Source organism: Muntiacus reevesi, chromosome 4 (genome assembly GCF_963930625.1).
Source record: "Muntiacus reevesi chromosome 4, mMunRee1.1, whole genome shotgun sequence".
Lineage (NCBI taxonomy): Eukaryota > Metazoa > Chordata > Mammalia > Artiodactyla > Cervidae > Muntiacus > Muntiacus reevesi.
In genome coordinates, this window is record NC_089252.1 from 155,952,709 (window position 1) to 155,967,194 (window position 14,486).

A 14,486-nucleotide genomic window follows, 5' to 3' on the forward strand; every position below is an offset into this window, starting at 1 on the left:
CCTGATGCTGGGAAAGATTGAAGGCGGGAGGAGAAGGGGACGACACAGAATGAGACGGTTGGATGGCATCACCAATGCGATGGCCATGAGTTTGAGGGCTCCAGGAGTTGGTGATGGAAACGGAAGCGTGGCGTGCTGCAGTCCATGAGGTAGCAAAGAGTCGGACATGACTGAGCGACTGAACTGAACTGAAGAACCAGATAAAGTTATATAAAAGATGAGATCTTTCAAACAGTGATGAATTGTTTAAAAAATCAATTATTCATTTCACAAATAAGTACTTTGGGAATCATGTAGACGATCTAGGAAAAACCCAGGACGTGGAGTAAGCTAAATTAAGGAAAATGACCAATACAGTTTTTGAAATAGATAAGACATAGTTGCACTTTTCCTTGATTAATTTAGTACAAGGTTCCCCCTGGTGTTCAAAAGTAGATACAGCAACCCAGATCCAAATCTGCATTTATGTTTGGAGGGCTTCCCTAGTGGCTCATAGGGTAAAGAATCTGCCTACAATGCGGGAAACCAGGGTTTAATCCTTGAGTTGGCAAAATCTCCTGGAGAAGGAAATGGCAAACCACTTCAGTGTTTTTGCCTGGAGAATCCCAAGGACAGAGGAGCCTTGTCGGGTTTCAGTCCACGGGGTTGCAAGTAGTCAGACACAGCTGAGCAACAAACACATTTTTGGTAGCTCTGACGGTAAAGAACTTGCCTGCAGTGTGGGAGACCCAGCTTTGATCATTGGGTTGGGCAGATCCCCTGGATAAAGGAATGGTTGGCCACTCCAGTATTCTTGCCTGGAGAACTCCATGGACAGAGGAGTCTGGCGGGCTACAGTCCATGGGGTCACAAAGAGTAGGACACAACTGAGTGACTTCCACTTATCTTATAATAATCTGTTTTTCAATAGCTTCTGGACTTTTTCAGCAAAGGAAATCTACCTATTTTATTCTCCTATTATATTCCTTATACAGTATTAATAGTTAAATCCCATATATCAGCAGCTTAGTTTTATTTACTTGTGAGCAATGTTTGTTTTCCTTACCATCCGTTCCAGTTAAGTTTTCTGGATACTGCTCAAAAGAAACAGACACTAAGAAGTGAAGGGAGAGAAGGAAATTTGCATCCACTCTGAGGCTACCATGCTCCAGGCAGTCTACCGTCCTTCCTCTTTCCTCCTTCTCTCCTCAATGCCAACATACTAAGGATGTGGCATTCTTGGTGTTACAGAACAGCTGTGGACAACCTGAAAAGTCCCCATGTCATGGCACTCAGATCGTGGTGGCAAAGACAGACAATAAGCAAACTTCTAAAATGAAAATACAAAGAATACGAGGCAGTGATAATTGCTACAGGTGCCCGGGAGACATGAGGGAGTCAGGGGCTTCCATTCTAAGGAATCTGAGTGAAATAAGTGAGTCAAGAGGCTATCTGCAGGTCAGACATTTTTGGCTGAGAGAAGAGGGGGTACACAGCCCCTGGTATATTCCAGAAACCTCAGGAGGGGTGTGGCTGAGAACGGTGACCAGAGGGTGTGGTGGGAGAGGCTTGATAACAGGAGAAAGATGTGATCCAGCTTCCATATTAGAACAATCACTCTGGCAGCCATGAGAAGGATGACTCCAAGCTGACTGGAGTTGGGAAGTGGTGGAGAAGGGGGAAATCAAGACTTTAATTTGGGATGTCTTCTATTATTACAGACAAACTCTGGACACTATACATTAAGTATTAGACACAGTTTAGAGACTACAAAAAACAGAGAAACAGAGATTTAAAATATAAAAAACAGAGAATTAGAGAAATAAAATCAAAGGAAAGTAAGTACATTAAGCAGTGATTTATTCCAGCCTCTATCTCCAAAGGCCGTGGCCTTTTCTCTCTGCTCTGCTGCCTCTCCAAGGCTCTGTCTGGGTACCATCCGGGCGCAGGGCTGGTGTACCTCGGAGACACACTATGGTCTTTCAGGACAACCCGACTTAAATAACTCGTCCCTTTCAGAAATCTGACCTCATCTCTCCTCATCAGAATTATCCATGATAACTGACACTTTCCTTGATAGTCTGAAGCCTCACCCACACTTTTTTAGGGGAGGGAGGTCAATGCATGGTTAAGATCATGGGCTCTGGAGCAGGACTTCTGGATTCAAACTCTACTTCTGTTAGCTATGAGGTGTGCATGCTCTTCTCTTATTTTATGAAGTTCCAAAATCTGAACAGGGAAACGGTATTTTTACACTCAAATCATTTGTGAAATGTTACCAGGACACATTGTTACAGCGAAGCGCTGTCCTCAAAGTCTGAGAGCAAGTTTGGGCTCACATTCATTACACATTGAATAGAAAACAGCATGACTGAATCAATCACCTCAGGCCATCGGCCACATGTAGCACGATTCTGTGCTGCAGCGTTCTGGTAAGACTGGTTTTGTCTTGCTGGAGCAGGCGGTCCAGGGAACCCTTGGAGGCTAATTCCATCACCAACATTCGAGGACGAATCCCAGCTGCCAGCAAAGATATTAAGCTGGGATGGTGAAGGTGGCAGAGCACCACCAGCTCCTGCAAAGTTATTAAGAGTAAATAGACTGTCAGTTCTTACCCAAATGCCTCCTTCCGTTAGTCCATCAACACTTGGAGAACAGTTTTCCCTGGGTGACTGGATTACAGCAAAATTTCCATTTCTTCTTTGAGCTTATTTATGTTTTCCACGTTTTCAGAATTAAACCACTGGTTTTGCAACTACACTGTGAATTAAACATTTAAGTTCTTTTCTATTTGCTTTGCTTTATCAGAACATTTAATGCTGGGACAATACATACACTGTGGCAACATTAACAGTTCATTCAGTCTTACCTACTGAATCTTCCTTAGCCACAGATTCCTGAGCAGCCACTATGGACCAACTGCACTTGGAGTCTGAGGAACAGCCTGCCTGTTATCTCTGGTTTGATGACTAGAAAGGTTTACGGAGAAGAGTATCTAAGTCTACAGAAATATCTGGCATTGCCCCCTACCTAAAAGCTCTCTAGTGACTTCCTGTTACTTTCAGATTGAGATCGCATGCACTTACACAGCCTTCATGGCCTGACCTGATCTCTCAAACCTCATCTCTTTTCTCTCTCCTCCTTGTTCACCACCTGTGTTATTAAATCCCCAACAGCCCAGTCCCAGCATACACCCAGCTCCTTCCTTCCAGCCACAGGGTATTTGCCCTTGCTGATCCCTCTGCCTAGAAATCTCTTCAACATTCACATAGCTAAAGTTTTCTTGCCATTCAGACCTTAGCTTAAAACTCTTACTTCCTCAGAGTGATCGGCCCTGGTAATCACCAGGTGCAACAATCCCTCTCCAATCCAAAAAGTTAGCTGGAACAGAGAGGTCTCTATCCTGATTCTAGGCCATATCACAGGAGACTTCATCACCTCTTTCATGATGTGGTTGTTTTTGAATTCTATACACATTTTATTCTGTATATTTCACTCTACTCTGAAACTATACTTGAAATCTATAGCTTCTGTGGTATTAAATTTATTCATGTTTTAAACTATGATTTCGGCCTAAGCTCTGCTTCTTAACAACTAGCTTCAAAGATGCGGAGTATCAGTGCCAACTGCATTTATCAGGAAACTGAAGTATGAAGAATTCTGCAAGCTGAAGAATAAAGGCTCAGTGCCCTAAGAGGAGATTTTTAAGAACACAGGCTTCAAACTGCAATCATACTTCCGGAATAGATAAAAATCTTTTTTTTTTTTTCCTTCTATGTCTGATTAGCTCAGTTGGCTAAATTTGATGAGAACAAGTCAATTTAGCTCTGTTTTCTTTCATAGGCACAGACAGAAGCCTAATCCAAATTTCCTATCCTAGAAAAACAGCTCACTGATTGCAGACAGCAAGAAGCAAAAGACTGTAACAGATCAGCCCTGATTCATAACCACAGGTAGAATGACCCTCAAAATGTAGCACTGAACACTGAAGTGTTTTTCTTTTTTTTTTTTAAAGAAGCACATTACATACACCCTATTTTTCTATTTCTATTATTTCCTTGGTTCATCTAGCTGCCCATACACTAATCAGTCCCACATGCTTTTCTAGTGTTCTGACTTCCAACAAGGTTTCCTGAGCACGTTACATAAAATTTGAAACATGTTGAAGACTAATGATCAAGACTGAAAAATCTATTTATACAACAAACTGCCTACAGACAGAAAAGAGATTGTGCCCAATTTGGTTCACTGACTTACGAAATATTATATACAAAATGTTTATTAGTTTATTCCTAGAGCTACTGTGTAACTTTTGGTACTAATAATTAAAATTACTCCAGGACATTTTACACAGACATGAAATTTTTTCATTATTCAGAGTAACTAATATATTGCAACTGTACTTTTTGTTTATGTTAGTTATTTAGATTCAGATATAGGCACAATTTTTTTTTTCACTAAATCAAGAAAAAATAAGAATAAATAGACTCAAAAATACAGTTGAGTTCTGGTATAAGAATGCAGAATCCACACTGGATTTTATTTATCTTCACTGTGTCTCTCTCACTCATCCCTACTGTTAGGAAAGACTCAGAGAAAAAGAAATAAATCCCCACCAGTATTCAAAATAAGAGAGGGCAATAGAGTGACTGCTCTTGGTTATGTAATCAACTTTCATTCTTCCTCAGAGTATCCTGGACTTTGGCTGTGGTACCCAGCCCTCACCTAAACAGCTGATTAAGGGGAATTGATTCCAATCAGTTTAAGGAGAACTGATTCCAATCAGTCCATCACGGACTGCATACTGCAGTCCATGGTGTTGCAAAGAGTTGGCCACGACTGAGTGACTGAACTGAACTGACTCCAATCTCAGCTTCAGGGGAAAAGGGGAATTTATAAAAAAATACCATGCTCATTACCACAGTGACTGGTTCAACAGCGCAGACCTAAGCTAGTCAACAATAGCACTGCCCTGAATATTGGTGCTTGCTGAAAAAAGAACATGTGACTTAACTGAGTCCTGGAGAAGTTTTCAAATGGACTATTGTTGTATGGATTTTGGTTCCTTTGAATTGCAGAAATGCAAAAGAAGTACCCTCTTTTCTTTTGGACTTTTGAAGCCTGGAACAAGAATTCTCAGAATACTGTCTTTTGTTTGTTTTTCAACAGGAGAAATAAAACAAATCTATTTCACTCCATATGGAAAGGACAAAAGTGGGATTTTATAACGAAACTCAACTTCGAAAACAGGGTCAATACAAGCATGTGCCAAACAAGGGTTCCAGAAGATTAACAATGTATTATTTAATGTAATAATATTGCTGCATTTCTTACTTGTCTTAACAGCCTAAGTGATGTATGTTTATTAAAAATCTTCACAGCCACTTCTTCTCCTTTGTACGCAGCTCGATATACAGATCCAAAACTGCCGTCACCTTTCAAAAAGAAAGTACAAAGCACTTGGGTTAATCTGTGCAAGGAGAAAAGATCAATGAATTTTATCTTTTGTAATTATATCTGTTTTGAAGAGAAGTCTGATTCACAAGTTTCACTGAATCAAGTCTTCTTTAATGCTTGCTCTTCCTTCTTCTACTCCAAGAACCAAGACGCAACTACAGATTTTGTCTCTAGCCTTTCTGTCTTCCTTTTACACACTTTCTACTCAATTACCTCATGCATTCCCTAACTTCATCTATCTCTGTGTGCAGAGGATTTTCACATTTAAATCGATAGTCACAGCCACCACCTGATCTCTACCCTATATTTACAGCTCTGTGTTGGAGATAACCACTGGTGTGCTCTTCTGAATCTCAGCTGCATTCCATCAAAAGTCACCTTTATCATCTTTTTTCCAAAATAGTTTTTATCCTACCTTTCATACATCTGATAAAACAAAACTCCTTTTGTGGTCATTCTGGAGTCAAAAACCAAAAATTTATCTCATGCCTCATAAGATAAAGTGCTTCATGCCAGCCCCACAGCTGACTAGCTCTGCTGCGCTGCCTCTCTTAAGCCCAAGCCTCCCTTTCCATTTCCACTACAACTGCACCCTCTTAGTACCTTCATGCTTCCTGCCTACACGTGGGGGCCTCATGACTTCATTACCCCTAACTCATTCTCTCTCTCCTGAAAAATTAGCTCTGTAATTACACTTTGATTATGTTATTCTCTTGCTCAAAAACAAATCATTCTACATTGTCTACCAAATGAAATCCAAAATCAAGTTCATATTCATACCACAGCCCCAAGTTCCCTTTGTGGTTCTCCTCCTGGTTCTACTTCTTTCTATTCTCACTCTCTAGGCTCTGGGCCAGTTGTTCTCCTCCTAGATTTGGCTTCACAGTACATCCCAAGAGTTTTTTGGACATAGGAAAGCCTGAATCTATCCTCAAAGATTCTGACCTAATCAATTCTAGGAGGTAACATCCATCAGGAATTTTTTTCTTTTAACTCTGCTGATAACAGCATAAACCACCAGGGTTGAGAACAACTGATGTAGCAAACTGGAATAGTCAAAATTTCTTAAACATGCTTTCTATCTTCAGAACTCCATCCTCTTGTTATGCCATAATTTCCAGAGCTCTTGTTTCTCCCTCAGTTCAACCAGTACCTCTCTGATTGTAAAATGTTTTTAGAACAATTTATCTGGTTTGTTTAGGTCAGTGTTCTCAATCAGGGTGGTGATGCTTATGACCTCCAACCACCACCCTTGACAGTGTTTGGAGACATTTTTGATTGTCACATCTGGGATGGGGTGAGACGATACTCCTGACATCCAGTGGGTAGAGACCAAGGATACTCCTAAATACCATGCAATGCATAAGACACTCCCCATGACAAAGAACTCTCCAGTTCCGAACAGGAAAAGTGCAGAGGCTAAGAAACTCTGATCTAGATTGCTTTTTGTAAATAAACATAAAACTTATGAATTTATTGGAAATGGGGTCAGAGTATAAGGAGTACTCATAAACATTCTCCTATCTGTGTGAAGTGTGTGTGAAGTGAAAGTCACTCAGTCATGTCCAACTCTTTGCAACCCCATGGACTGTAGCCCACCAGGCTCCTCTGTCCATGGAATTCTCCAGGCAAGAATACTAGAGTGGGGAGTCGTTCCTTTCTCCAAGGGATCTTCCCAACCCAGGGATTGAACCCAGTTCTCCTGCATTACAGGCGGATTCTTTACTGTCTGAGCCACCAGGGCCCCACCTATCTGCTAAATAAGAGTATAAAACACAGGTGCTTTTGAAGGTAGTCAAAAGTACAAACTTCCAGTTATAAGATAAATAAATACTAGGTATGTAATGTACAATATGATTACTATAGTTAACAGTGCTATATAATATATATGGAAGTTGTTAAGAGAGTAAATCCTAAGAGTTCTCATCAGAACAAAATTTTTTTAATCTATTAATATATGCAAGGATAGATGTTAATAAAGTTATTGTGGTAATCATTTCACCATATATGTAAGTGAAGTTATTACACTGTACACCTTAAACTTATACGGTGCTATATGTCAATTACATCTCAAAAAATTGGGACAAAGCACAGGTGTTTCAAAAAATGAACTTTTTGAACACTTCTACATAACATTGCTCAAAATGTGTCCATTAATCCAAAACACATCTTTTAGTGCAGTAAAGAGGTATATTTGGGAGAGCTGTATGCGATGGCTTGAGACTCTTTCAGAGAAAGAAAATAGTATGTCTGGTACTTGCCTGTATCTGTCAAATGTTTGGGGTTGGTTAAGATCTAAGATTCAGTGTTGACAATCCCACATTTTGTTTTAACCTACTAGTACTAATATATTCACTTCCAGAGTTCTAAGGTATTTAAAACCATCCTAAATTTCCCAATCAATGTAAAAAATAAAGGCACAAAGGAGTTTATTTACTCCTACATGTCATATCCCAAATTTTAGACTTGGTTTATTAAGAATATTAATATTCTGGCATATATCTTAATCATCCTCTCTGTGAAAATTTAATTAAAATTAAATGTAAATATTCATAATAGCAACAAATACTCCACAAAGTAAAGTCAGAATTGTCTTTAAATACTTTACATTAAATAAATTCAATACTCCTTCTCAGCTCCCAAGGACTCTCAGGAATGTTTAGAACTTGAGTACATCACCAATCTAATGTTTTTTAATTTTTAAACCCAAATTGGTTTTTGTGACTATTTTAATGAAAATGTATGATTGTTATATAGAAAAACATAACTGCCACTATCACTACACATAGAGGTGTTCCTCCTTGACTTATTCTTTTTGCAACTGGAAAATGGCTGAATTACTCCTCTGAAAATTTCCTAACTGCCTTCCCTATCACTGACAATCGAACAATTAAAACCAATGCAAGGATGTGTTTCATAGATACCTGTGCTTCCACAGAGGTGGAAACAGTATACAAATGTCTGTATGCAAAGCAAATTCCAGATTTGTAATACATTACTTTAAAATATATTATCCCAAAGGAAAAACATTACAAAAATATATGAAGACACTAAAAATTATGACAATTTAATTACATGTGAATATTTGCTAGATTATAAATAAAAACCGTATGCTAATTTTTATTCTCAAACCAACGAAAACAGTTACCTAAGAGAAACTCTGGAGCTTGTTCAAATTCCAATTCATCATTATTCAGCATAATATTTCTAGGCAGATCAGCCAAAATCAAGTCAGGAGCAATCTGAGATATTGGAATTGTGAGCCTTGGTTGATCTGGATTTACTAGGAGGTCTCCTGAGAAGTATATAAAACATTTTTTAAAAGATAAACCTTTAAGATCGTACATAAATTTGTCCTTTTGATTTACAGAAACAATCACATATTGTCTATGCTTTCCAATCACTCATGTTCACTTTCCAATCTTATTTTTCTCTAGAAAATTTGAGAATGTTTTAAAAGTTGAGTTACTCTCTATCTATCTGGAAGTTTAAAAACTCATTCCTAGGTTCACTCACTAGAAAGTAGAATTCAGAACTGCCTAGGCCATTGATATATGACTAGGAAATTATATATTCTTTACTTTCACAACATTCATGGAACACAGCATATGGCTGACATTACTAAGTTACTTCCATGTATCATCTATTTTAATCTTCATCACAATTGATGGCATAGTTTTGGTTAGTAATCTCACTTCACAGATGACATAACATTGCTCAGTAGCCAGTATTCAAATTCTCACACCAACATTTTCTCTGAATCTAGAGTATAAGATCTTACTGGCAATAAATATATTTTTCTGAACTGTTAACTATAATTAAATGTAGTATCCTCTTATAAATATGAACAATAAATTTTTACATTTATTTCAAAACTCACTTCGCAAATATTGAAAGGATCACTTAAAAACATTTGTAAGTTGTGTCAACACATACATACCTTCTTCTGCTTTCTTCATCAAGTTGTCAAGCAATATTTTTTGATGCTCTTCACCATCATTAAAACTATATAATGCCCATTTCTTCAGCAGAGTTTCTCCTTCACCACAAATATCAATCTCCAATAATCCAGGAAACCACTCTTCCATGAGAGAATCAATGTGATCCACAACTTGGCCCAAAAGAACACAGCCTATGTAATCCAAAGAAAGTGTGATTAACATCCTAGCTGAGCCTTAACCTGTCACAAACTGAAAAGAACTACAGAGACTTTTATTTTAAAAGTTTAGATTTCTTTAGTGGTACAATTCAGTTTTGAATTAATTTCCTTACCTTTTCTACAAGAAGGAACTGTAATTTTTAAGAAACTCTCTGCGTGATGATCTAAAACTTCAGATCCTACTAAGCAGTAAGCTTCAGGAGACCAATTCAAGTAGATGCCTTGTCGCCAATACATTCTGTTTGGACGAAGTGCTCGTTCTGAAAGAAGTTTAAATGAACCCAAATATAGCTATTAATTATTTGTTGTTCCATAAACTGTAGGGGAAAAAAATCACTGCACATACTACAAGTGACAGTAATAGAGGTGTATTTGTTTTGAAGGAAAGTACTGGAATTGTTAATGATATGTTATCTATTAAATATAATATTAAATATTTTATCCTCAATTTTGAAATGAAACAAACAAATGCCCAGTAGATTACCTAAGCCAGATTTCAGGTTCATGGTGTCAAGCAGTTTAACGTATGTAATAGATGAAAAAGAGAATCATAAACAGCTTCCCATAACTTTTAAAAAGAGGTTGGTGGTAATGCTAAAACCACCACGTTGATGTGCTGCAACTGTCTATATGTTGATTAACTGCAAGTAAGATAAGGTTTATTTCAAAATACAGTACCATCTCCATAAAGCTGATTTTAAGCACAAAACAGAAAAATTATATTTCCCCCCTTGGAGCACTAAGATCTCTCTCTCTTCCAGGAGGAAGAGCTAGCATTGTAATTTATAATTATAGCATGATAAAGTCTTTATTCTTTTTTGCAAACCCCTCAGGGACCATGCAGCAGAATAGAGCTATTATAGTCCCCACAGAGAATGGTCTGAATGGTTAGAACCTGTTACTCTATTAAACAAAACTCCCTGACTGAAGTGGTGGTCATTTCTAGTTTTTCTTTCTCCACGCAAGAATGTGTATTTATGTGTATGTGTAGGGAGATAGGTGTTTTTAAGCCAATGACTCTGTAATTTCATCTTTTAAAATTGCTGCTTCTAGTCTGCTTTGACTTGCAAAGCAAGATATTCATACACATTGTAAATGTGTCTAAAATAAGTACATGTGGGCTTTGAGGAACTTTATTCTTAACAAATTTCATGAATATATCTGTGTATATTTTTATATTGGCCATGCTGAGGTCTTTTCAGCTTATTTCCTGATTTTCAGCTGCATTACAAACCAGTAAACTCTAGGAAAATGACATATTAATTTTAATATGCTTTCCATCTAACTTCTCCAAATATTAATTCTTCAGTAAATACATACCTCTTCCTGAAAGCATGTAAGGTGAAATTTCAAGCAACCGATTGATTAATCTCGACCAAAAGCCCATTGGAAAATAAGGCATTTCATACAGTCGAATGATAATTTCAGAGTTCTCACAATGGGGAAGCTCTATTACAGGCCTGTGGTCAGACAAACTAAAGATAAAAGCACACTATCATTATATAGCTTCAGAAGACACCCAACCATGTTGACCAGAGCGCTTTACTACTTGAAACCAATGAACTGATGATGATAAATATTCTAAGCAATTTTATTTTTTAATAATGTTATTTTGCTACATACTCTTCCTACTTCAAAATTTAATGGTTAATCAATTCAAATCATGCTCAGATAAAGTGATGTATAAAAATTTTTTCAGTAATCCTATTTACATTATAAATAAATTATTACAGTTAGTTATGTATAACAAGTAAAGGGATTATATAAAACTTCAAAAAATGTATGTCCTAGAATCAAGTGTATATCTGTGTTTAGAATTAGTTATCATCCATCAATCAGTGCGATTTGCACTTTTCAATGTCATTTACTTTATAACATTCCCCAGGTTTTATAAGGCAGTAAGAAAAATTTCTACAACACGGGCCTAGAATTTAGGCCTCCACTGTGTTGGCCATATCCTCTGAAAATTCACAGTTATAAATTATTTAAAGACTGTTGAAAACTTACCATTTCTCCAGAATCTGTCTAATAACTCCTTCAATATTATATAAGGAACATACATACACACACAGCAACACAAACACACACACTCTAATCTCCACTATTAACCTTTCTTAAATAAACTGAGCATTGTCAAATCAAATAACAATTATATATATATAAAATCAGTCATTTACATCTTTAAAATGTCAAATGTAGTTTTCATCAAAAGAAAATGTTATATTTCAGTACAAAGTTTACACAAGAAGTAAAAAATTAGTACATTCATCATAGACCAAAGTTACTTTCACAACTAAAAGAATATATGGTAAATTTCCATAGGGTAATTAAATTTTTAAGTTTTGGCTCACCTGCTTGGAACCAGTAAATATTCTTCTCCAATTGGCAAGGCAATCTGGAATTTTTCTAGGAGTTTAAAGTACTGTGCCATGTAGTTCTTTGGAAATCTCTTTTTCTTTGAAAGAAATTTTTCCACATCTCTACGTGAAATAATTCCCTTAGGATGCTTTGGAAAGCCTTCCACTTTCACTGTCAAAATCTGAAAGGTTTAAACTTATACATAATCACAGAATTCATTTTCTGGAAGTTCTGAATTTAAAGAATTTCCTTTGCTCAGTAAAAATGATCAAAACAATTCTAACATTATCAAGTAAAACACAGGACCTAATTTCTCTACCTAGCAGCCACGTAAGCCTAGCATCTTTCACACACACACATACACACAGAAATTATTAAAATAAGTGAGTGAATCCAGATCAGAAACTATGGAGATCCTCTGATACCAATGAACCACAAGCCTTCCCCAATTCAATTAATGCATCAGTCCATTACTCCACATCCTGTTACAGTCTCATCAATAATATATTCCTGAGGAAATTATCTTCCAGACTGTTATCACTACAGATTTGCAACAGAAATGTTACTTTACATTTATACAATCTGACATGGGTTTCCATCAGGGGAAAGAGAGTCAGCTTAGCAAATTAAGTGATTCTCAAACAAAGTAGTCACTGAATTTCAGTGGACTCCATGCAGTCTGAGTCATAGGTCTGGGCTAAGGCTTGAGAATCTGCTTTTTTAACAAGAAACTCTGAAGATTCTCATGTGGAGACCATAACTTGAGCTTTGATCATCATCACAGCAATTAAAAATATGAGTTGAGAAGAATTCAGGTTCAAATTCAAACTCTACAGCCAGTTGTATGACCTTGAGAAAGGTATTTAATTTCTTTACCCACAGTTTCCTTCTTTGTAAAATGAGAAAAGTGACTGTCTCTTAGACTGCCATGAGAACAAAATAACATACATAAAACACATAAAATACATATCACTATTTTTAGCAAAAAGGAAGCCCTCACATTTTACCAATCCTGTTTACATATTCCTATTTATTTTACTTGGATAAATGAATTTTAAAAAGAGATTTGTGCTTAATTTTCTTTAGTAGATCTATAATATTTAAGGGATACTTAAATAGAAACAAACACTATTTGTATTAGAATCATCATGTGGCTGGGTAAAATATTGGATTGTAAAATCCTCAGATTTGAGGACTTGTCTTACTCAATTCTGTTTCTAATTTGTACGTATAATGTTATTGAATCTGTGAATAAATCATTGACTATATGGTATTTAATGCAATGTATAATGGGTCATTAAATAATTAAAACTATAATTTAGGACTTCTCCCATATTCTGTACTCTATAGCCCAAACTGCTCTTAAAGTTTAGGTAGTGAGGAAAACTGCTATTTTATTGTTTATAAAGTTGCTAAGTCCCTGCTGGCCTGAGTCCTTTTGAAGGAGGTTCCCATTACAGCCATTATGACTACCATAGTTTGGCCTTAGGCCAAACTACAGGGAGGGAACACAGCCCCACCCATCAGCAGAAAATTGTTTTCAAGATTTACCGAGCATGGCCTTGCCCAACAAAAGAAGACCCAGTTTTCCCCAAAGCCAGTTCCTCCCATCAGGAAGGTTGCACAAGCCTCTTATCCTCATCCATCAGAGGGCAGACAGAAGGAAAACCACAATCACAGGAAACTAACCAAAGTGACCACATGGACCACAATCTTTCCTAACTCAATGAAACAATGAGCCATGCTATGTAGGGAGCCCCAAGACGGAAGGGTGATGGTGCAGAGTTCTGACAAAACATTCACTGGAGAAGGGAATGGCAAACCACTTCACCATTTTTGCCCTGATAATCCCACTAACAGTATCAAAAGGCAAAAAGATATGACACTGACTGTGAATATTCCAGGTAGGTAGGTGTCCAATATGCTACTGAAGAAGAGCAGAGAAACAGCTCCAGAGGGGATGAAGAGTCTGAGCCAAACAGAAACAAAGCCCCATAATGAAAGAGTCTGGTGGTAAAAGTAAACCCTGATGCTATACAGAATAATATTGCACATGAACCTGGAATGTTAGGTCCATAAATCAAGGTAAATTGGAAGTGGTCAAACAAGAGATGGCAAGAGAGAACATCAACATATTAGGAATCAGTGAACTGAAATGGACTGGGATGGGCGAATTTAATTCAGATGACCATCACATCTACTACTGTGGGCAAGAATTCTTTAGGAGAAATGGAGTAACCCTCATAGTCAACAAAAGAGTCCAAAATGTAGTACTTCAGTGTAATCTGAAAAACAACAGAATGATCTTTCTTTATTTCCAAGGCAAATCATTCAGTATCACAGTAATCCAAGTCTATGCCCCAACCACTAACGCCAAAGAAGCTGAAGTTGAATGGTTCTGTGAAGACATTCAAGACATTCTAGAACTAACACCAAAAAAAGAAGTCCTTTTCATTATAGGGTACTGGAATGCAAAAGTAGGAAGTCAAGAAACACCTGGGGTAACAGGCAAATGTGGCCTTGGAGTACCAAA

The 14,486-nt window shown here is 37.2% G+C and overlaps 1 protein-coding gene across 6 annotated transcripts in view; it reads right to left on the reverse strand.

Annotated features, from left to right (window-relative positions):
* LRRK2 (leucine rich repeat kinase 2) overlaps positions 1 to 14,486 on the reverse strand; it is a 192,931-nt gene that overhangs the window by 59,914 nt on the left and 118,531 nt on the right. For all 6 annotated transcript variants that reach the window (XM_065934611.1, XM_065934612.1, XM_065934609.1 and 3 more), the window contains 7 exons: positions 11,947 to 12,134; positions 10,916 to 11,070; positions 9,709 to 9,855; positions 9,377 to 9,568; positions 8,585 to 8,731; positions 5,314 to 5,414; positions 2,364 to 2,554 (listed from right to left, as the gene is read on the reverse strand). In XM_065934611.1, coding sequence (XP_065790683.1) covers positions 2,364 to 2,554; positions 5,314 to 5,414; positions 8,585 to 8,731; positions 9,377 to 9,568; positions 9,709 to 9,855; positions 10,916 to 11,070; positions 11,947 to 12,134 — 1,121 coding nt within the window. The remainder of the gene's footprint in view (positions 1 to 2,363; positions 2,555 to 5,313; positions 5,415 to 8,584; positions 8,732 to 9,376; positions 9,569 to 9,708; positions 9,856 to 10,915; positions 11,071 to 11,946; positions 12,135 to 14,486) is intronic.